Source organism: Stegodyphus dumicola, chromosome 3, assembly GCF_044657685.1.
Source record: "Stegodyphus dumicola isolate Sdum_Otavi_A_Nest chromosome 3, ASM4465768v1".
NCBI classification, from domain to species: domain Eukaryota; kingdom Metazoa; phylum Arthropoda; class Arachnida; order Araneae; family Eresidae; genus Stegodyphus; species Stegodyphus dumicola.
Window position 1 is genome coordinate 266,601,400 of NC_140770.1, and position 21,789 is coordinate 266,623,188.

The following is a 21,789-nucleotide window of genomic DNA, read 5'->3' on the forward strand; positions in this document are numbered from 1 at the left end:
CATTGTATTTGCAGCAAATCGACAGTTCTGTTATTCATTCTTAATTTGATAATTCATTTTATTTAGTCCTAGGAATTGTTCAATTTTGTTCATAAAAAAATTGAGAAATTGAAGGCTGAATTTTTGTGAGAATCTGCATTTTTTCTTATTGTAACCTCACAAGTCTAGTTGCATTTATTAATACTAGGTCTACTCTTCATAAAACTTATATAAATCAACTTATCAACAATCAGCTCAGTTATTCTTATGTTCTTGTCTGTCCTGATGACATCATCTCAGCATTTGTAGCTTTTTAAAAGTGTAGAATTTTAGGAAAAGGTACAGCGACAGTACAAAATCTGAAGAATAGTGGCGCTTGAAGCACATTGGTTTTCAAGGGTTCAGATAGTAATAGTATCATCTTTGTTTTGAGTCAATAAATTAATATATTGCAGTGAAGATAAAAGCATTAATGCATTTTCTGTTAGTACTTACAGATCACATTCAAAAGATATATCACCGTTGCAAGATAGGGAGTGTTAAACTTAAAGAAGGCAGTGAGCTGGGAAAATTGTTGATATTGTGCCATAATGCAATACAGTCTACTTTCTACTAATGCCAAAAATGTTTTTAATTAATTTTTAAGTAGTGTAATATTTAACTATGGCTAAACGATATAATTAATTAAAATATTTTTGACAAGTAAATACACTTGCTTTTAAGTTTTGCTTTCTCTCCTATTAAAACTTATGCAGTTGACATTCATGTCGTGATGAATTTAATTACATTTTATAATGTATGTTTAGTATTTTTTTTATTAATTTACTGCTTGTGTGTAGTTCTAACTATTTTGTCATTTAATGTAGCGATCATGACACTGTTGGCGCAGTGGCCATTGATTCAGCTGGCCACTTAGCCTGTGCTACTTCAACTGGGGGAATCACTGCCAAACGTGCTGGACGTGTAGGAGATACTCCTTGTGTTGGTGCTGGAGGATTTGCAGATGATTTTGTGGGAGCTGCATCTACTACTGGTCATGGGGAAACAATCATGCGAGTCTGTCTTTCACGTCACATAACTGGGCTTATGCAGCAAGGTAATGATTTCCTTTCTCGTATATTGCAATATTACTTACATTTGCTGATGTTCATTTCAAGGTTTAAAAAAGCCAGGAATAAAAACGCTCAGATTTTTTTTTAGAATTTAAATCAGATTCTTTTTTCTTTTTTTACATTTACTTATTTAAATGGTTTTCAAAGTTATTAAACCTCTAACTGTATGATATTAAAAATTATATTAAATACATGTAAATTAATATGGTATATTAATAATATAATAAATATATTACTAATCAGAGTTAATATAAACTGTAATTTTAATAATTAGCAGCATAAGATGCAATCTACATAACTTAATTCAAAGCAGTTTAGGGGGCTTTACATCTGCATTACTGCCTTTTGCATTTATGGCTTTAAATGTTTAAAAAAAATACTGCATTTTCAATCCCGAACTCTTTTTTCACTTTGTTATATGCAGTTTCAAATGTAGAAACTATTCTTTTAGTCCCTGATGACAAAGATCTTGCTGTGCTTAGTATTTTAGTGCTATCCAGTTCTTTTCTCCTTGTACATTCTTTCTCAGCTACTGATGTCTGTTACTGAAGTTTGTTCAGTATGTCAACTGCCTCATTTTCAGAAAAGGGGAACACATATTGTAAATTTTAATGTAAGGCTGAACAAAGCTTATATATTTTTTACCAATTCCAGTGCCTATTCTGCTTTAGTTATTAATAAAGCTTCATAATATGGCAATAATGTATATGCAATAATATTAACTTGTTTTATTTTGCAACATAACTCAAACTCAGTGCAACAATGAACAGCAAAGTTAACAAAATTAACTTGTAAAATTAAGCAAAAACTTCACTGTACTTAGTGTTTCGGGTAGAAACATTGTTAAGCATTAATGAACATTGATCAGTTGAGTGTGTCCATGCCACATACATTTGTTTCTCTTTACATTTTCTAATATAAGATATGGTATGTATGTCTATGGTATGATATAAATCATATTTATGAGTTCCATTGCTTCACTTCCTTTTAATTGTACAACACAGGCATCTGTGGCTGTAGTAGTCATCTAAACAAAGCACATACACTTGAAAGTGGTGTGACCTCCTTTCAGATGAATATTTTTTTTTTTGCCTGCAGTACTATGATGGTGATATTTATATGTGGTTGCAATGTGATGACCATTTGTTGGAGTCTTATGTATTGTCACATCAGCTCAGTATCCAGAGTTATAATATGAAATGCAATTGGAATGAAGTTTACTCACCTGTTGTTGTTGTGACTTATTTCCCTTTTCCAACACTAACATCGGAATGAGCCTACGAAATTCATCATGGCAAGGAGGCAAGATTGCGCATGTCGTTGGCAAGAGCCTTGAGTACTATACAAGTGACAGTATGACTTTGCTCAGTTCCGCCCTCAATTTTGACAGAGAGCGTCCTGCGGGGGGTCCAAGTGCGTCCCACCCCTCTTCCCGTGTCACCAATCTCTTGAGAGGACTTTCGGCTTGCCATATATTTAGAATGCTCCCGTGACACTTACGTTTACAAACATTCATGCCTTTTCCAAGATTCGAACCTGGGCCCTTTGGTATGGCAGTCAATGTCGCTGGTTGGGTGACTCTCCCATCTAGTATGCTTATATATTATTCAGATTAACCAGTATTACAGTGCAGAAGTATTATAATCTATGCTAGTCTCATTTATCTTCAGATTCTTTGTAAAACTAGCTACTAATAAGATAGTATGCAACTGTGCATTGATATTATCTCAATAGAAGCTCTGTTTCATTTGTGCTTTGCTTATATATCTACCAAGCCTTTCATTGGTTGAGTATAATTGTTCAATATTTGTATTGAGACTGGTATGAAAATAATCACCAGTTACTATAGCAGATATCTCTGACAGAGAAATTAAACCTCAGGAACTAGTAATATTTCAAACTGCCATCAAACACTTATTTCATTTTATGCCTAGTCATGTGGCAGTAGTTATTTCTAGTTTTGATGTCTGTTTAAGATACTGAGCTGTGCACATTTTATGTAATTTGAGTTACCTGAAATATTAATCTCTTGATCTTTGTAATGTATAAAATTTGGTTCATAACATGATTTTGTTGTTTTTCATTATTGTTCATATTGCAGTTTTAATGGCGGCATTTTATGAACTTGTTTGAGCAGCCTTTTTAAAGTGCATAACTATTCTCCAACCCTTTTTACTTCCTTGTACGAAGTAAAAAGGAAGTATTGTAATCGCGAAAAGTTTCAGGCAGCATATTTCAACGAAAATATCCATTTTGACCGCTTTCGAATGCAATGTAACGATGTTTTTGCGTGATATCTGTACGCAAGGACAGAATAAAAGACTCTTTTTCTCCAAAAAAATTATAAAACTGCTTTAAAATGAATTCTGAAGAGAATTTTTCGTGGCGTCTTTATGAACGTATGTACGTATCTCGCATAACTCAAAAACGAGTAGCCTCAGAGCGTTGAAATTTTGTATATAGGACTGCTATAACATGTAGATGTGCACCTCATATTTTGGTTGCAATCGGCCGCACCAAATGTTAATTTTTAAGGGTACCACTTTATTGGTATTTTTTTTTTACTTTTGGTTTTGACTTTTACCCTTGCCTGCATGAATGACGAAACAGGAATTGAATGATTGGAGAGTTAGGTTTGGAGGCAACTTCCCCTTGATAAGTCTGTCTCCTGCCTACTCAACAGTCATTCACTTATGCATTTTAAAAATTATTTGGTTTAATTTTAATTTGCTAAATTAGTGAATTTATTTTCATGGATTTGTTTTGCACTTGATTTGCTTATGCTTCTGAATTTAAATGATATTGTAGATTAGTTCGAGAATTAAATCTTTTATATGTTTACACTTTTTTTTAAAATTTTTTAAAAAATTATTTTGGCTTTTTTTCTTTATTTTGGCTTTTAATTTGCTTTTTTACTTTCATACGTGTTTGTTAAAATTTAAATTTGTTTAAATATATTTACATATATATCCACTCTGTTACCGGCTCAGTGATCTCAGTTTCTTTACTCTAATATGTTTGTAAATTGTACATTTTTTGCTTTAAAAATGATTGAATTATGTTGTTTTTATCTTCCGGTTATGGTTTCTATGCCTTTAGTAAATCTCTATGCAATGTTTTGAGAATTGTCAACAATTTAAAAGTTGTTTAAGTGCTTATATTTAAGTTTAAGTGCTTATATTTGTTTAAGTTGGTTAAGTGCTAATACTTTTCTTGATGGCGGCCATTGTTTGTTTACATTTGAAACAGCAGACTAGTGGATTTGTTGCCAATCTAGAGAAACGTAGCTTCGCAACAACAAAGATAACGCCTTCATTTATTATTGCCAATTAAATCATGCTTAATCCTTTCTGGAATTTTTTCGAGGAAATAAGTGTTTAAGATTTACTTCGTAATTTTTAATATAGATATTTTGAGTTTTTATGTATTTTTGCCTTCTCGCGAAGTGAGAACTGAATTAACTGAATGAGAAATATTCAATCGTCTGTGAAAAACTGTTTCTTTTTTGTTTTGTTTGCTTAATTTCTTTTATACATCATTCTAGCTTTATTATAGTATTTGAATAGAACATGTGGCAACGATTAGATAATTATATTCTTTAAATGTTATAAATTTTGTGCATTATGAGTTATAATATGAATGAAATATAATATTGTTAAGTGAATCTAGTGCCAGAGTGTCACTATTGTAAAGAAATACCAGAGTGAATTTTAAAGAATGCATTTATTGTATTGTGGTTTATGTGCTGTCGGCGAAGTAGATTTAATTCCATCCAATAAGTTTAAATGAAATGCAAGAAAAAATGCGTATAATTTAATATTCAGTACAAGGAAGTCGTGGTGTACACATCAGATTTTTTTAAGTATAGTCGTTTTCATACTTTACTTTATTTGTGTGACTTATTTCTTATGATATTCATGAATGTTAAACGTATTTAATTCTAGTTTAGAGGACATAAGACACATTATCTTAAAAGCATATTTAAATTTTTGTAATCTATGTATATAAACATGAATTTTGTTTCTTTGTTTATATTTTATACAAATCTACAGTTTAGTACTGATTTTTATGAAACTCGCCGCACTTGACCTTCAAAACAAGAGGATGGTCGCTGCCTACATAAGATTTCTCAGAAACCAGCCTATGGGATCTGCATTCTTTATATACATATATTTTACACTAATTTAACAAATTTTTGATTGAAAATTCGATTTAAAAGCTTTGCATTGGCGCTCTGCAAAACATAAGATATATATGTTTCAAATTTAATCAGAAAACTCGGCAATATAAAAAATTATGTGACCACTCGGGAAAATGCAATTACATTTGTCTCAAATTTAATGAACGAAATTGGCTGTTTAAGAGTAATGTGTTGCCACTGCCCAAATTAAAATATTTTAAAAGTGTGTTATTGTTTAGCAAAGCGTAAAATATTAATTTTTCACTCGTTAATACATGCACATTAATATGCGTGTTATTGAATCACTTGCATTTTGTTTACTTTTTGAAAGTGAGTTTGTAATAGTCATCAAAACGCATTGCTTCCACCATGAAATCAGTTATGCCACCAAAATGAAAATCAATTGCTCGATCTACATATTAATACAAACAAACATACAAATTTAACAAACTTTAATAAATATTGCTAAATGCTACCGTGTAAATAAATTCATTTTAGCATCATGCTATATTGAAGTATGTAACCATTATTGTAATTTGGCGTTACATTTTTTGAAATTTAATACTCAATTTGCATGGTAATGCAATGTAGTCTTAACTGGAATTTTGTTAGTAATTGAGATAGTTAAATGTTTTTAACTGAATGTAATTGATTTCATTTAAATTTTAGTGTTAAGAAGTTTAGAAAAGTAAAAGGGATTAATTTATTTTGTCATAATTTGTGCATACATAAAATATTTTGCAGTTAAACTGTTTTGAATTTAAAATTCATTTTCTTAAATAATGAATTTTAAATAATTAAATAATTTTTAATAATTTAAGGTAATTCAAAAGATAAAAATATGTTTGCATATTTTTATCTTTTGAATTATCTTTATATGCATATGTGCAGTCGGCAGTTATATCAAACAGTTTAACTCTTTCACAGCCACAGTGGACATGTATAAAGCAACCATGTTATATCAAAATTCAAAACTGTGGTTGTATCTATGATTATATAGATGCAGATTTGTTACTGAGAGTGAATTAAATCATCCTTTTCCTTTTTAAAACTGTATTTCAAGATATGTATAAAATAGTATTTGCACTCGTATGCAGTCTATTTCAGGTTGTTTAGAATTCATATTCATTAAAAATATAAAAAGTCTTTAGTGTACAATTAATATGTTTCATTCAAATTCACTTCTAAATATATGGGCAACAATATATAAAACTAATTAGAGATATATTCAAATTAAAATTTTTTTAAAAATAAAATTGGGTACTTTTTCTGATTAGCCGCACCTACACTAAAGACTTGGGATAACTTATTCACGAATTCATCGATTTCTTTGTTTCTTCATGCGAGATGTTTGTTTGTGAATCTTTACGTCTACTTAAACAATGCATCCAGTGCGGCTTATTTTTTTTTTACATCCTCTAAAAAATAAAACACTTACCTTTTATGAGAAATCTTTTTGCAGTTTTTTGCTCTGTTATCTGTCAGTGCACGCGGCAATCTGCTTTGCTTAAAAAAAATTGCTCACTGGGTGTGATCATAATTTCCTAAGAAAAGTTGAAACATCAGCATACTGAAGATAAAAGAGGGCTCTCTTCATAGTTCCATTTTGTTTAATTTCAACAAAAGTGAATGTAATACTCAGGGCAAAATCAAATACTGATCAGGAAAATGACCATTGAATTTCATATGTGTAAATCCACATATACTCAAACGTGCATGTGCTATGTGAATACCTAGGTTGTGACAAATATTTTTGAGCAACATTGTGGGCTTCCAAATAAATACTTCTTGATTATATAGTGCATTGCTCCATCAGTAACTTTTTTGTGGCTTTTCGGTAGGGCTGTGGATAATCAGAAGTACCTAAAATTTTTTATAGTAAATTTTAAGGTAAGAATGTGTGATAGATACATATTACAAACTTGACATTAGTAACTGAAACATCTAAATGTATCATATTTTGAACAAGCAATATGTTTGTTTCTTTCTTCCCCCTTTTTTTAGTGGTACGAAATACTGAGAAATACTTAACAACAGTTTTACCCCAAAATTTGAAACTGAGAGAAATGATTTATTTATGAAATTATGTATATAAGCATTTTAAATTACTAAAAAGAAAGGCAAAACAATCTGGCTATGTTAAGCAAACTTTCTTGCTGGAGTCTAATAATTTTTATTCTTATTACAATTTTAATTCATTCCATTTGCTGGACAAACATCTGAAGAGTAAGATCATTCTCAAATTTTGATCCAGTTTATGCGTCATTCAGCTTCAAAAGATTTATTGTTGTATTTTTTTAAAAACCTTATCATAACTTCTTGATTACTTTTAATTGCTGTTTTATTAAATTTCATTTATGCATTCTTCTGATTTTGTTTAAAAAAAATCTTCCCATTTCCATTCTTAAAAAGTTGACAGATTTGTCATACTGTTGTTCGTAAAAGTTCCTGCAGGGTTCTACTGGCCTGGAAAAACATGTAAAATAATGCAAATGAAAATAGTAAAATTTCCAAAAAGTTTTCATTCCACCTTTTCGAAAAGTCAAGGAAAATTGGAACTTTTTCAAGAAATAAATGGTGATAAAAAGTGTACAGAACAGTCATGTTAAATATTTAAAAATGCTCATTTTTTAGATAATAACTAATAACAAAAACTGGCCCACTTAAAAAAAGCAAATGAAGAATTAGCATAATTGTAATAAAAAGTGAGTTATCATATTTCTTATTTGATACAATTTTAAGAACTCATATTTCTCTTTTCTACTTATTAGGTGTGTACTTATTCACCTCTGTCTTTAATAATATATAGTTCTTTCATCTGTGTCACAGTAATGAATGAAAAAAGATTAGATTTCTATAACATAGTTTGTTATTTCATCATAGTTAGTAGTAAATGCGTGCAGTTACCCAGATACTTGGATTTAATTTAATGATTAGTTTTTAATTTTTATTTGGGGAAATCATTCACTTTGATTATTGATAAATCAGGGAAAATCAGAGAAATTAACAGTTTTATAAGGAAACCTGCTGAATTAATGTGAAAATACAATTTGTTTTTGTTTCTTTTATAATTTTGGACTTTTATAATTTTACACTCTGCATATTGTTATGGTGTAACTGTTAGTATAGTCGGCTTAATTGCACCCCTCCAAAAATGTAGTGGATTATATAATTCGTCATAGGCTAAGTTTGGCCAACTAGGTCTTGTCTCTTTTTTTTTTTTCATGAGTCCCTTTATGTGGGGAAGAATATAAGTAATTTTTGCATTCCTTACTTTATGGTGTAACTGACAGCACATCCATCTAGAAATTGAAAGATCTGAAACTCTAATCTTAGTGAAGACATAGCTGAGTTTTTGTGTTTTTACCCCTAACAAGTCTAATAACTCAGTATCTTGATACATGCCTCATTTTTTAACCAAAAAAAAACTCTGAAAAAGAATGTAGTCAGCAGGTTGTTTAGTGGGGAGCCTGAGTTTTCTCTTTTGAATTGATGGGTGTATCAGAATTAAGTGTATCTTTAATTACATCTCAGTTTGCAATGACTGGCAAAGCAACTGTGGTTGAAAGCCTAATCTTGGTGCAAGAGAAAGAAAGTAATGCTTTTCTGAATTATAGCCCAGAAGGAAAAAAAAATATATGGCTTTACAAATTGACTGTAGTAAAATATAAAATTTCTTGCATCAGAGAACACCATTTGATGTATACTTTACAAAGGTTATGTTCATGACAGTGTTGTAATGATTGTTTATGCTATAAAAATCAAACAGTGTATTTAACACTGCAAGGATAGCTAATATCTTTTGTATTCTTTACTATAGTTAAATAATCAAATCCTACTTTACTCTTTATTGAAAAATACATAAATATTGATACATAAATTTTTCTCAATTCTTGATATTCAGATTAGTTTTTGTAACAGGAGACTGTTTGCATATTATTCAATTGATGCTAAAGAGTGTCAAAGTACATAAGTTAATTAGTTCCTAGACAGTTCTTAACTTTTTGAGTCCGTGGCAACTGTTGCAAAAATGTTCTTTCTTTTACACATCGCAGCTTAAAAAAATTGTTCTCTTTTTATGTTAGTTTCTTGCTCAGATTTACGCTTGTTTGATATTATTTTATAAATAAAATTATTTTTCTGTTGCATTTAAATTTTAACTTTTTTTTTTTTTTTTTCAGGCATGTCTGCACATGATGCTGTTGTTGCCGGGTTGGAATACATGAAAAACAGAGTTCAAGGTTATGGTGGTGCAATATGTGTTAGTAACAATGGTGAAATTGGTGTTCACTTTACAACTGAACATATGGCATGGGCATATAGGAAAGGAAATATCATGCATTTTGGGCTTAGGCCTAATGAAGATATATCAGATGTAGTACAAATAGACTGCTCACCATAGTTACATTTACGAAGACCTTTTAGAATTTTTACAAAGATTGTAAATGAACTTTTTTTTGCAAATACTGTAGCAAAGCTATTTTTGGAAAACTATATATAGTATGGCAAATTTATATATTGTACTTCTCAACTGCTTCTTTTTGTTTGTAATTTGCTCCACCATTTATAGACAGAAAAAAATTTGTAATTTTAAACATTTTCTCTCAAATCTGCTAATTATTAGTCTTGCTGTTTTTGCTTTTAGTGCTACTGTTGTACTCATTTGTCTTGGTTAGATGATTTAGATGTAAAAAGTTGTTTTTTAAAATGTATTATCTTTGTTATACGTTGTATTGATCACTTACAGTAATTAATAAATCTTTTAAACTTGCAAGGAGAACGCATTTTTTTTAGAATTTCAGTCAATTTTTTACATTAGCTTTAGAATATGCATAACACTTGTTTAATAAATTTGAGCTCAAAGATTCTAGAATGAATTTCATGACATTTGTTCAGAAATATGAATGAAATAGAAAATTAAAGGTTGGTGTATTTAATTATGGCAAAGCACACTAGGGCTATCTGCCTAAGGGGAGGGATGCCTTCGTGGAGGACTTTCTAAGGGAAACTGGCTCGTATACGCATTACACATGGGGAAAACCACGAAAACACCCATGCAGCCAGCCCGTTTGTGGGATTCGAACCTCGGACCGAACTACCAGTGTTCAGCGACTTTACCGCTCGGCCGCTGGTGGGCCGAAAATTAAAGGAGCAGGAGTATAAAACAGTTGTCAAAAAAATTGTAAGAGAATAAATTTTGAAAGATGATATTCAATACCAGTATTAATATACATTGACAAAAATAGAAGAACACAATGAGCAAATTCTGTATAATTATTTTCTAATAAGTAACAGAATTATTTTAGTATAATATCAATTAAATAAATGACTTATTGAAAGATTTTCTCAAAATCTATGACAAACTAAGATTACTTTTTCCTAATTTAAAGTATTACATTGGAATGTTTCTTTTTCAATTTTAAATAACAGATTTAAGATCGTTATAACAGGGTTCATGTGGTGCTTAAGAGTCCTTAATTTTGGCCCAAATTGGCAGAAGGTCCTCAAGTTTAATCATCTGAAATTTGTCTTTTATGGCTGCCATTTTGAGTGTAAATTAGCATTTTGGAGGGATATTTTTGGCAATCCACTGACAAATATGGTTATCTTTTGAATAAGTTATATTTGTTCCTGTTTCGAATGTAAATGGTGGGATACATGAGTTTCATAGTGAAAGAAGTGAAGCATATGTATTTTGAAATTATTTCATTTTTCCTAATGAAAAACTGTTATACATGAGTTTCATAGTGAAAGAAGTGAAGCATATGTATTTTGAAATTATTTCATTTTTCCTAATGAAGAGCTGTTAAACAACTTTTTGCTTTTGGGTATGTGAATTCTTTTATTTTAATAAACCATTTATGGTTCTAAATTTGATGACGTATAAAATTTTGGTTGATTTTAAGATCAATCTCTATAGAAAATTTTTAATTCCGAAATCTGGGAATTTTTCGACACTTTTTTAAAACATTGTAAAATTGATAAACATCATTAAAACAATGGTAATATGCTGAAATTATATTTAAGAAATAGCATTAAAATGAAAAATTTTTAATTTTTGCTGTCCTATTATAAAGTTCCATTTTGGCCACATATACAATATTTTGAATCTGTAAAATAAACAATGTATAGTGCTATAAAACACAATTTACGAAAAAGTTCATAGCAAAAGCAAAATAGCTATGCAATTAATTAAAGATGTTTTTTTTAGTTTTTTCATGGTAAGAGATTTTCCCATGTAATTGTCTCAAAATTCTTAGAATATGCATCAATTTTATCTATGAAATTAATTTTACACTTTTTCCTTCCGATTTTTTTTTTTTTTTTTTTTTCCAAAATATAGCTGGCTTTTTACTGTTACAGAATTGGTAGGGGTAATTTTTCTTTAGGATTTTAGACATTGCAGCTTGGAAAGTTTAGAAGGATTTGAAGGTAAGATTTTTATTCCACGATTCCAGAAGATTCCTGAAAAATGTCTCCATGGTATTAACAAATGATGGATGTAATGTACAGAAAGTTTGCGATGAATTTCTTACTTTTTGGAGAACATCTGGTAGCACAATGAAAACATAATATTTGAATGTTTTACTTCTGATACTAGAATCTTTTTCATCTTCTCATCAGGGTTGCCACGCTACCTGGAGAACCGGGAAAAGTCAGGGAATTCGAAAATTGACCAAAATATTCAGGGAAAAGTCAGGGAATTTAAGTATTTTTGTCAAAATCTGGAAAAGTCAGGGAAGTTCATACAACGATCCCGCCAAAAAAAGCGATTTTTGCGCCGACGTCGGAAGAGATAACTTTTTTGGCGAATTATGTATAACGTGAGTGTCATTCGGGTAGCTGGCATAGAGCCAATTTTCGCAGCTCCAATTTGATTGTCTTCTAGAAAACCAAAGCAACTTTCCCGCAAGTTTTGGTTTCCAGTATTCTCGAGAATCGCATGTGCAGTGCATGAATTAAAGAAAGTACCTGTTCTCGTATAAAACAAAATGGGTTTAATCCTAGTATACGGTACCATGGAGGTTAGAATCAAAGAATAAGTATTGTAAAGAAGGAAAACCTCTCTGCAACAGACGTGGCTGTGGCTCCGTTCCATCATAGAGGGAAACAGCTGTGCATGTCTGATATATCTGCCAAAGCTCGAAACCGGTGTCGAAGTTCGAAGGTCACGTTATCAAGAGTTCATAAAATGAATATCGTTTAAAATTTCTTTAACCACTTGCGCTAAAAAGACGTGCCACACACGTCGAGATGCTTTTGTCTCAAACCGCGAGCGACGTGAACACCACGTCGATAAGCATTTATCGCGAAAATGAAAATAACGTGGTGCACACGTCGCCTAACTACGAGATTGTTTATTTCTCGAGTTACAGCTCTGGATTGCACTCGCAGATGCGGAGCGGCGTAAATGAGACACTTTACCGCTTGTTATATTGTAGCGCATGGCACCGCAACCGTGAAGTTTAGTCTTAGCGCAAGTGTTTAAACTGTAAAGGAAAAGAAAATATTTTTTGGTGCAAGTAAATTAATTCATGGATTAGTTATTTTCAGGAAAAAAAAAAAAAAAAACTACGAAAATCCGTTTTTAAAATTATTGCGAAAAATCCAAGAAGAAACGCCCTTTGATAAAACGTTTCTTCTTGGATTTTTCGCAATAATTTAAAAACGGATTTTCGTAGTTTTCTTTTTGTCAAAGAGCGTTTCTTCTTAACACCTGTTTCTCAATTTCCTGTACACATCGTGGAGAGGGAAATTCTGGCCGCCAGGTTCCGCCGCCAAATCCCTTGGCAAATTTTCCCTCCGCATTCTAGCGGCGTAATAGCATTTTACTTGTATGGAACCTTTTCTTCTTTACATAGACGTTCTTTGGTTAGAATAATAATAAGATTTGGCGACATCATGATGCGCAGTAAACGGGTCATTTTGGTCTTGGCGACAATTTTCAAAATCGTGCCAAAGCCTTACCGTATACTAGAATTTTACCGCAAAATCTTTTTAAACCTTTTTTTTTTTTTTTTTCTTTTTAATAAATACCTTGCCATTTTGCAGTAAAATAAAAAAATAGTAATCAATCATCTAGGCTAGCCATGTAATATAACTATATTTGCTAAAATATCGTTGATTATTATAATTCAATTTTTAAGTAATTATTTTTATGTTATTCATATAATTTAATGTTGCTTCTTCCCTCTAAATTTATTTATTATTAGTAAATAATATTTCCAAATTTCAGGAAATTTTCTCTGGCATAATCCTGAAATTAATTATAGCAGTATGATGACATAGCATCACGAAATTTAATGTACATATTTTTTCCTTATGTATGCTGCGAAATTAATATAAAATACCTCAATTTATTAAAATAGATTTCTTTCTTTCGTTTAGCTGCAGAGTGTCTGCAAAAAAAGCCTTATTTTATTCCAGATTGGGAAGATTCTAATCTCAAACTTCAGTGGAGAAAACAAAAACTATTATAATTGTATTTGTGTTTTCAAGTGTTAAGGTGCCTTTTAAGAACATACCTCACGCAAATTAAATTTACCTAAAATCTAACCTAACTATTTACATTGCGTTGTGATTTATAAGGACCGGATTAGCCTCGTGTTGAACTGGTGATGATCATGAGTATTAATTAAATAAAACATACATTTGTTATCCAATGTATATATCTTAAATTTTATTAAGTTTCTTAAGTGGAAAACTAAACAAAATTATCAAAGTATACCAAGAATAATTAAGAATAAATGTCCTGGGATTTATTGAATAATTAAGTGAATTTGCTACACAATACAAGTAATACATAATTAATTTACTTCTTAGCACAGCCAACGTACATTATGCGGACAGACTGGAATTTTCTTGAAACACACCTGGAAAACCTGGAAAAGTCAGGGAATTTCATTCTTCTGTTTGAGTGGCAACCCTGTCTCATTATTTTCTCTACTTTTCACTAAACACAAGCATGAAAAATATCAAAAATGCTTCTAATCATATCACATGGACATGCATTATAGAAGAATTTTTTTATTAATAAAGAAATTGAAAACTGTCAATTTAAAAGGTTCATCTAATATGTTTTCATGCCACAGGGCTGATGCTAGGCATTTCCCCACCTGATGCAATCTCTGTGGATCCTAAATTCTGCTGCCTTTCTGAGTTCTGCTTCCAGTGTCTGCTCTAAATTCTAAAAGTTTTGCCATTTATAGATTTTTGTTGCTCAGTGTGTCATTAAATTCTAAAAATTGTGCCACACCAGCTCTGTAACCGGCTCTTACCCTATATATTCCATATTTCTTCTGAATGTTCATATTACTAAAGAAATAAAATTAGCAGCTGTTTCTATATACTCTAATGCATTTAGTTTTTTTAGAATAACAGAAATGTTTAATTAAATCCAAAAATTCTAAAATGAAAGGGAAACATGTTGAAGAAAGAAACTGAATACATAAAGAGAAAGAAAATTATTCTTCAAAGATATGTACAGATGGAGGACAGAATAATACGAACACCTATGAAATAATGGAAAATCTTTATTAATAGGGGGTTGGACTACCTTTTGACTGAAGTACAGATTGAATGCGACGTGGGATAGATGCATAAAGGTCGTGGACAATATTTAAAGGAATATTAAGCCATTCCTCCTGCAAAGCGGTCTCTAATTCTGAAAGTCCGGATGGAGGTGGAAATCGGGAACAAAGTTTGGACTCTAAATATTCCCATAAATGTTAAATAATATTCAAGTCCGGAGACTGAGGGAGGCGAAGCGAGATGTTCAATTGCATTGTCTTGCTATTCGAACCATTCTTGAATACACCTAGCAGTGTGGATACAGGTGTTGTCGTCTTGAAAAAAACGCTCATTCCCCAGGGAATACAGGATAGACATGATCCCCTAGAATGCTTAGATAGTGATTGGATGTGATCTTCCTATGCAGAATAACAAGTGGTCCAAAACTGTGCCAAGATATCGCACTCCATACCATAATGGCGCCACCCCCATGCTTCACAGTCTGCAAGAGGCAATCAGGATGAAACGCTTCTTTGGACGTTCTCCAGACATAAACGCGTCCGGTCGTCTGAAGTAGGGTGAATGACGATTCATCTGACCATATTACCTTTTGACACTGCTGTGGGGGCTAGGCTTTAAGATCTCTGCACCATTGGCGTCGCTTGAAAGCATTAGTTGCTGCCACCAAGGGTTTACGAATTGCCACTGTGCCATAAATGTTCGTGCCATGAAGTTTCCTTTTGACAGTTTTTGTTGAAATGGGGTCTTGGAGATGACTTCATTTCAGATGTTATTTCGGATAACGATTGCTTGTGCTTTCGGGCTACTATGCGCTTCAAGATTCGTCTATCCCTATCAGCCAGCTTTGACTTTCGGCCACTGTTATGCTTTGAAGACGTCGTCTTACCCTCTTTAGTGTATGTTGTCATAACGGCTGATACCATACTCCTTGCCCACCCCACAAGGTTTGCTGTTTCCGTAACCGATGCTCCACTTAAACATGCTCCAACTATCATTCCTCTTTGGAACTCTGACAGGTCTGACATTTCACTTTCTCGCAAACAGTTCGATGGAAGCATGCAAGGTAGGTGACTGCTTTTGAGAGACTGGTACCTTTCTTTTCACACTCGCTAGGTGGCAGACTTCTGTTGCAGGTAGCACGGCTGTACAGCACGTGGGAAATAAGTCATACTTTTCCACAGAATGTTCGCATTATTTTGTCCTCCATCTGTACAGTTATTATTATGTCAATTACCCAGTTGTTTATAATTTCAGCCTTTACTATAATTTCCCATTTCTAATAACTCGCATTTAGACAGTTTTTAAAGTGAGGTTTTTGAAGTGTAAGACAGAGTGTGTTTCTGAGCGCCCGTTTGCTTGCTTCATTAGTTCCTGTCAGCTCTGATAATTTGTAATTATTTGTCTATGCATGATCACTGCTGACATTTGAATTTGTTATGACAATAGAGTTACTGAGCCAGCTTAAACTAAAATTAAATTGTATAGTCTTTGACCACTAGTTCACATCTTTAGTTTAAATTTGACTATTCTTGTTTAATTACATCACCACAAGCTGTAATTGATTTTGTTAGCATAAGAACATGCCTTTATATTCTAAGTCCTTTTTAAATAAGAGGCTTATTGAAACCTTTATCTGACTTTGTAGTTACTTTCAAGCATAGCGATAATTTTCTTCATAACTGTTGGGGGGTGGGTATTTAACTTTTACCAGATCAAGTAAATCCTCATAGGTACATTGTGGAAAGGTTGACAAGTTTGGAGATAAAGCATGCAGAAACCAGTGAGAACATTGGTTTGCATATTGAGACAAATTTCTAATTCTTAGAAAAAATGCTCAGAGAAGGAAATCAATATAAATTAATCAAAATGTTTCAGAAGGCTTCAAATTAAAATGATGCATACATATTTCATAGAGTATTGTTGCTACAAAACATGAATGTTTTGTGCTACAAATAAACATAAATTTTAATGTGTAATTATCCTAATATCATTTAACAATCAATGTTATAAATTACATGTATTTTAAACTCTGAAATTTTATTATATCATGATTTTAATAGGGCTTAAAAATAAAAAAAAAAAAAAAAAAATTAATGGTGGCCATGCAAATTCGTAACGACTAAGGTTATGTAACTATCTAATTTAATTATTAGTCCAAAGGGGCAATTTGCCCTGAAGGATAATTAATTTCATTTTGCCATTTTGCGTTGATTCATTTTTCAAATTGTTGCCACCAAATATTAGAGCCCTGTATTAAATTTAAAGAAATTAAAGATTGAAGAATCTGCATAAATGTATGTATGTTTCTCGCAATTATGACGAAACAATGGTACCTAGAGCCATCAAATTTTAAATACATAATCCTCTACCGAATGTAGGCATTTGGAAGCCCTAATTTGGAATTTGGAATTAATTTTATTATCGATTTCATGTTTTGTAACACTAATGAAATTTTGATTAACTAACTCAACGATTTCAAAGCGAGCAATGGCAACACTGTACGAAAAAAAAAACATTTTTATCTCCAGTGCACGAGACTGTGTATCGGAAATTCTAAAGATATGCTAGTAGTATAAAAATACGGGTTCTGCTGCACGCGGTGTGCGGTGTGGGCGTGGCCAACGACGTCACACAGAGGGCGGGACCAAAGGCAACGTCATCACACCAGGAGGCGTGGTTTCGAGTGGAGTTGAGTTGTTTTTAGATTGCTGATTGAGTTGTAGACCTCCTGCTTTTCATTTAAAGTTAGTTTTTTTTTTAAATTCGCAACGGGAAATATTTTCTGCATCTTAATTTTGATGATATAGCGATGCTGCCCTCTCTTGACGAAAAAGTGAATTATATGTTTTAGAAATATATTTTTAAGTCTGGTGTTAAAATTATTCAATGCGCGACTTTTGTTTAATGCAACAGTAGGCTTCCATAATCATCCGAATATGCATAAATATTTTTTAGCATTATAACGTCTAAATATTTTGCTCATCGTTACATTATATTAAAAAAGAAAACTTCTATTTCTATATTTCAATATGCTATTTTAGATAACCTGTAGAGCAGCAGGTTTCTCTTCTGTATGAAAACTGGGATAATAGTAACTTCACAAGAGAAGGGTTAAGAGTCCATATATTGGGAAAGTAAGAGAATTTGATGATAGAGTTGTCTTAGTAAAACAAGTGATGACATTGATAGGAAGATGTTTCAAGGATTTGGTAGAAATACCATCAACACCGGGAGCTTTTTTGGGTTTAAAAGAACTAATATAATCGGCAACCAGCTTAGGAATGGCAAGGAATGTAAAGTTCAAAGGACCTGGGATTTTTAGGAATGTATTAACAGTATAATTAACTTTTGAGATATGATTGTTGAGGGGGTAGTATTGGGAGTAAACGTTTCTTCAAGTATATCTGCAAAGATGTTAGCTTTATCTTCGTCAGTATAAATTATTCCGTTGGTACCATGAAGTGGCGGAATTTGCTTGAAGGGTTTCTTAAATTTCTTTGCAATATCAAAAAGAGAATTATCTTCAGTTGCGAGAGAGTTGAGAAAGTTTCGCCAGCGTTGAGTCTTGAAGTTACTAATGTCCATTTTGATGTCACGTTGAAGAACGTTCAGTTGAGTTTTGAGCCTTGGGCCTCTTGTATTTTGTCATTTTTCCTTATACGATTTTTGCATTTGCTTTTTTGTCTTATGCTGGCTGGAAGAGGAAGTAAAGGATCGGAACTGATGAATTTATTGGTTGAAAAATTGATAGCATGTTGAACATAGGTGGTAAACTTCTTGATTTCAGATTCAATATCGTCTTCATTGGTAATTTTGGGATTTCCAGGAATAGTATCTGAAATGATTTTTGAGAATTTTTTCCAGTCTGTAACGCCAATACTCTTGCCCAGTGAAGGTAAGTAACTATTTATGCTGATTTCAAGAAGAGTGGGATTATGGTCAGATGAGAGAGCTGGAATAACAGAAATTTGACAATTATAGTCGAGGTTGTAAGATAGAAAAAAGTCAATAATAGAACTATTATAGCCGTAATGCGTAGGTTCATTAGAGGCATGAGTAGTATAATTTTTATTTTGAATCATGGAAAAAATTTCTCGTCCTTTTCTTTTGCTAGCTCCTTGATTCCAGCATTGATGCTTAGCGTTAAAATCTCCTCCAATTAAAGCAGGAGAGTTAAAATCCAGTAGCTGTTCAATTTCAGAAATGATTGGACTATTATTATAAGGTATATAGATATTAGAGATAATGAATATTTTTGTGCTCAATTTGAATTTCGATGGTATTGCTTTCAAAAGAGGTAGAAAAATTTTGTTTGATTTGATGTTGGATGTTCTTTTTAACAAAACTTATAATTCCACCTCCGCGTCCGGTTTCTCGATCCGTACAGTAAATAGAATAATTTGCATAAAGCACCTTTAGCGCAGGTTTCAAATGCGTTTCCTGTATAAGAATTACATCAGGTTCCAGTTCCAGTAGAAGATCGCCAAATTCATCTTTTTTGTTAAAAAGGCCATTAGCATTCCATGAAAGAATTTTGATGTTTCTCAGATTAATTTTGCGTGGCATGTTAAAAATATGGGCATCTGGAAGCCCAAATTTGAAATTTGGAATTTATTTTATTATCGATTTCATATTTTGTAGAGCTTTAACGAATTTTTGATTAACAAACTCAAGGATTTCAAAGCGAGCAATGGCAATATTGTACGGAAAACACATTTTTATCTCCAGCGAGGGAGACTGTGTATCAGAAATTCTAAAGATATGCTTAATTTAAAATGATATTGCTCTTGAACTGAATTTTATGGTTTAAGTGCCAAGAACATGATGTTTAATAAATAAAGATAACACACAAAATGTTTTAAAAAAACGCTCCTTCGGACGTAATTTAAAATTTAAAACTTTTCAGATTTTTTTTTTTTTTTTTTTTTTTTTTTTTTTTTTTTAAGAATATTTTGTTGCTTGGAAAGAATGAACTAATTTCTTTCATACTTAATGTTTTCACACATTTGCTTTGCGATAACATAGAACTTACAAATTTTGCTTTGGTTGCAGCCCGCCAGTTATTTATTAATTAATATATTATATATTATATAATTATATATAATTAATAATGTTATATATTATAATAATAATTATTAGATTTAAATGAAAATATAAACTGTATTACCACATAAAAGGTACTTTGATGAGGGCAAACATTTTCACTTGCCTGATAAATAGAATTAGCCCAGTTTTGTTTAATGCAACAGTACCTCTCCAAAATCACCCAAATACGCATAAATATTTTTGAGCATTATAACTTCTGAAATTTATTGCTCATTGTTACATTATTATATTAAAAAAGGAAATTTCTATTTAAAATAGTGATAATCTATAAAAATCTATCCGCTTTGGCAACAATTTTAGATAACCGATTCTGTTGTGTATTAACGCATGGACATGAGACTGAGATACGAGTAGCGTTTAACGCATTAAGAACCATCATAAAAACTAATATTATGTATTAACAAGATTTTTCAACTTAAAAATATGGGCATCTGGAATTTGGAATTTATTTTGTAATTATCCCAGTTGTAAATCATTGTTATATTTTTAGCACTTATAAAAATACTGAAATAAATAATAAAACTCAAACAATAAGCTCACTTGATGTTAAACACCTCATAAGAGTTGATTCAAACATTTTTTAAACAGACGGAAGAAATCTCATATTAAATATTAGAAATAATTCTTATTCGTAAAACATAATTTCTTATTTAAATAATATGAATGGACTTTTAATAAATGCAAAAAAGTATTAATCAAATTTATATGAAGCACTTGCCTTAAAAGGTAATCAATCCTTTTTAGCGTATAAATAAGTTCTATCTTGCAGATCATTCATCTTATTTCTCACTCTGCGAAGATCTCTAATTAATTCGATTTCCCTCTGTTTTAAACACCTTAATCGCCATTCTTTTAATTTATAACCAAGATAGACACCAATCAAAATTAATATCACTGCACATAAAATATCACATCCAGAACAACAAGCACCGACAAAAAATGAAGCAATTATAAGTACAGATGTATCTACTGCCATTTTTAATTACAATTTTAAAACCGAATTAGAATGGTAAGAAAAATAGATGCCCATTTATATAGTAAACAGGGTGAGATGTTTTGAGAAGCGCAACTGAAACTAACACGTTTTCGTGCCATTGGTTGCTGGTAGTGAGGTCACCGAGGTGGGTGATGGGTTTCAAAAGCGTCATCCGGTTGTTAGCGATAACAAAGCAGAAAACGGGAAAAGAGATTGCAGCTGGTTCAACTTTTGTTTTTCAACAATCCGAGTAAATAGACGTCGCATAAAAGCAAAATGTTTTAAAGGCATAAGTAACGTCTACCATCTAAAATGAGATCTGTAAATGAAATAATTTTAGAATACAGATATAAATAAAGAGATCCATTTCTTAACTTCAGTGTTCGGATAATATTTAATTTTTTAATTCTTGCTCCCTTTGTTGCACAAAGAATAATTTATCTAATGGCGTAATTAACTTCCGTCCTAAAAATAATTCTGCTGGAGTTTTTCCCGTAGTATCGTGATTTGCTGTTCTTTGCTGTTCTATATTTTTATTAACTCTTTCTGCGATGTTTGCCTGTGGTCTATACGGAACCATTTTGATATGGCGTATGCCAAGTCCAGTGCAAATGTTTTCAAATATTTGGCTAACGAATTGTTTACCGTTATCGCTAATGACTTTTATCGGTGCACCGTATTTTAAAATGTATCTGTGTAAGAATGCATCTGCGACTGTTTTCGCTGACGCGCGTTTAAGTGGAACAATTTCTGTCCATTTTGAAAAATGATCTACAATTACTAAAAGAAAACGATTTTTATTTAACTCACTCTGGGGGAAAGGACCAAGAAGATCTATGCCTAAAATTTCATTCGGAAATGTAGCGCGAATGCTATTTAAGTACCCGGCCGGGCTGTAATTAATA

At 31.7% G+C, this 21,789-nt stretch overlaps 1 protein-coding gene and 1 long non-coding RNA gene across 4 annotated transcripts in view; one reads left to right on the forward strand and one right to left on the reverse strand.

The window, feature by feature from the left end:
* Positions 1-10,045, forward strand: part of LOC118199425 (isoaspartyl peptidase/L-asparaginase) — a 26,193-nt gene extending 16,148 nt beyond the window's left edge. For all 3 annotated transcript variants that reach the window (XM_085814108.1, XM_035371288.2, XM_035371287.2), the window contains exons 5-6: positions 846-1,075; positions 9,453-10,045. In XM_085814108.1, coding sequence (XP_085670234.1) covers positions 846-1,075; positions 9,453-9,673 — 451 coding nt within the window. In that variant the 3' untranslated portion in view covers positions 9,674-10,045. The remainder of the gene's footprint in view (positions 1-845; positions 1,076-9,452) is intronic.
* Positions 9,105-21,028, reverse strand: LOC146998334 (uncharacterized). Its single transcript, XR_015040453.1, has 2 exons — positions 20,627-21,028; positions 9,105-18,754 (listed from the first exon to the last, which is right to left on the reverse strand). It is a non-coding gene; the product is annotated as an uncharacterized LOC146998334 (long non-coding RNA).
* Positions 21,029-21,789: the final 761 nt, after the last annotated feature.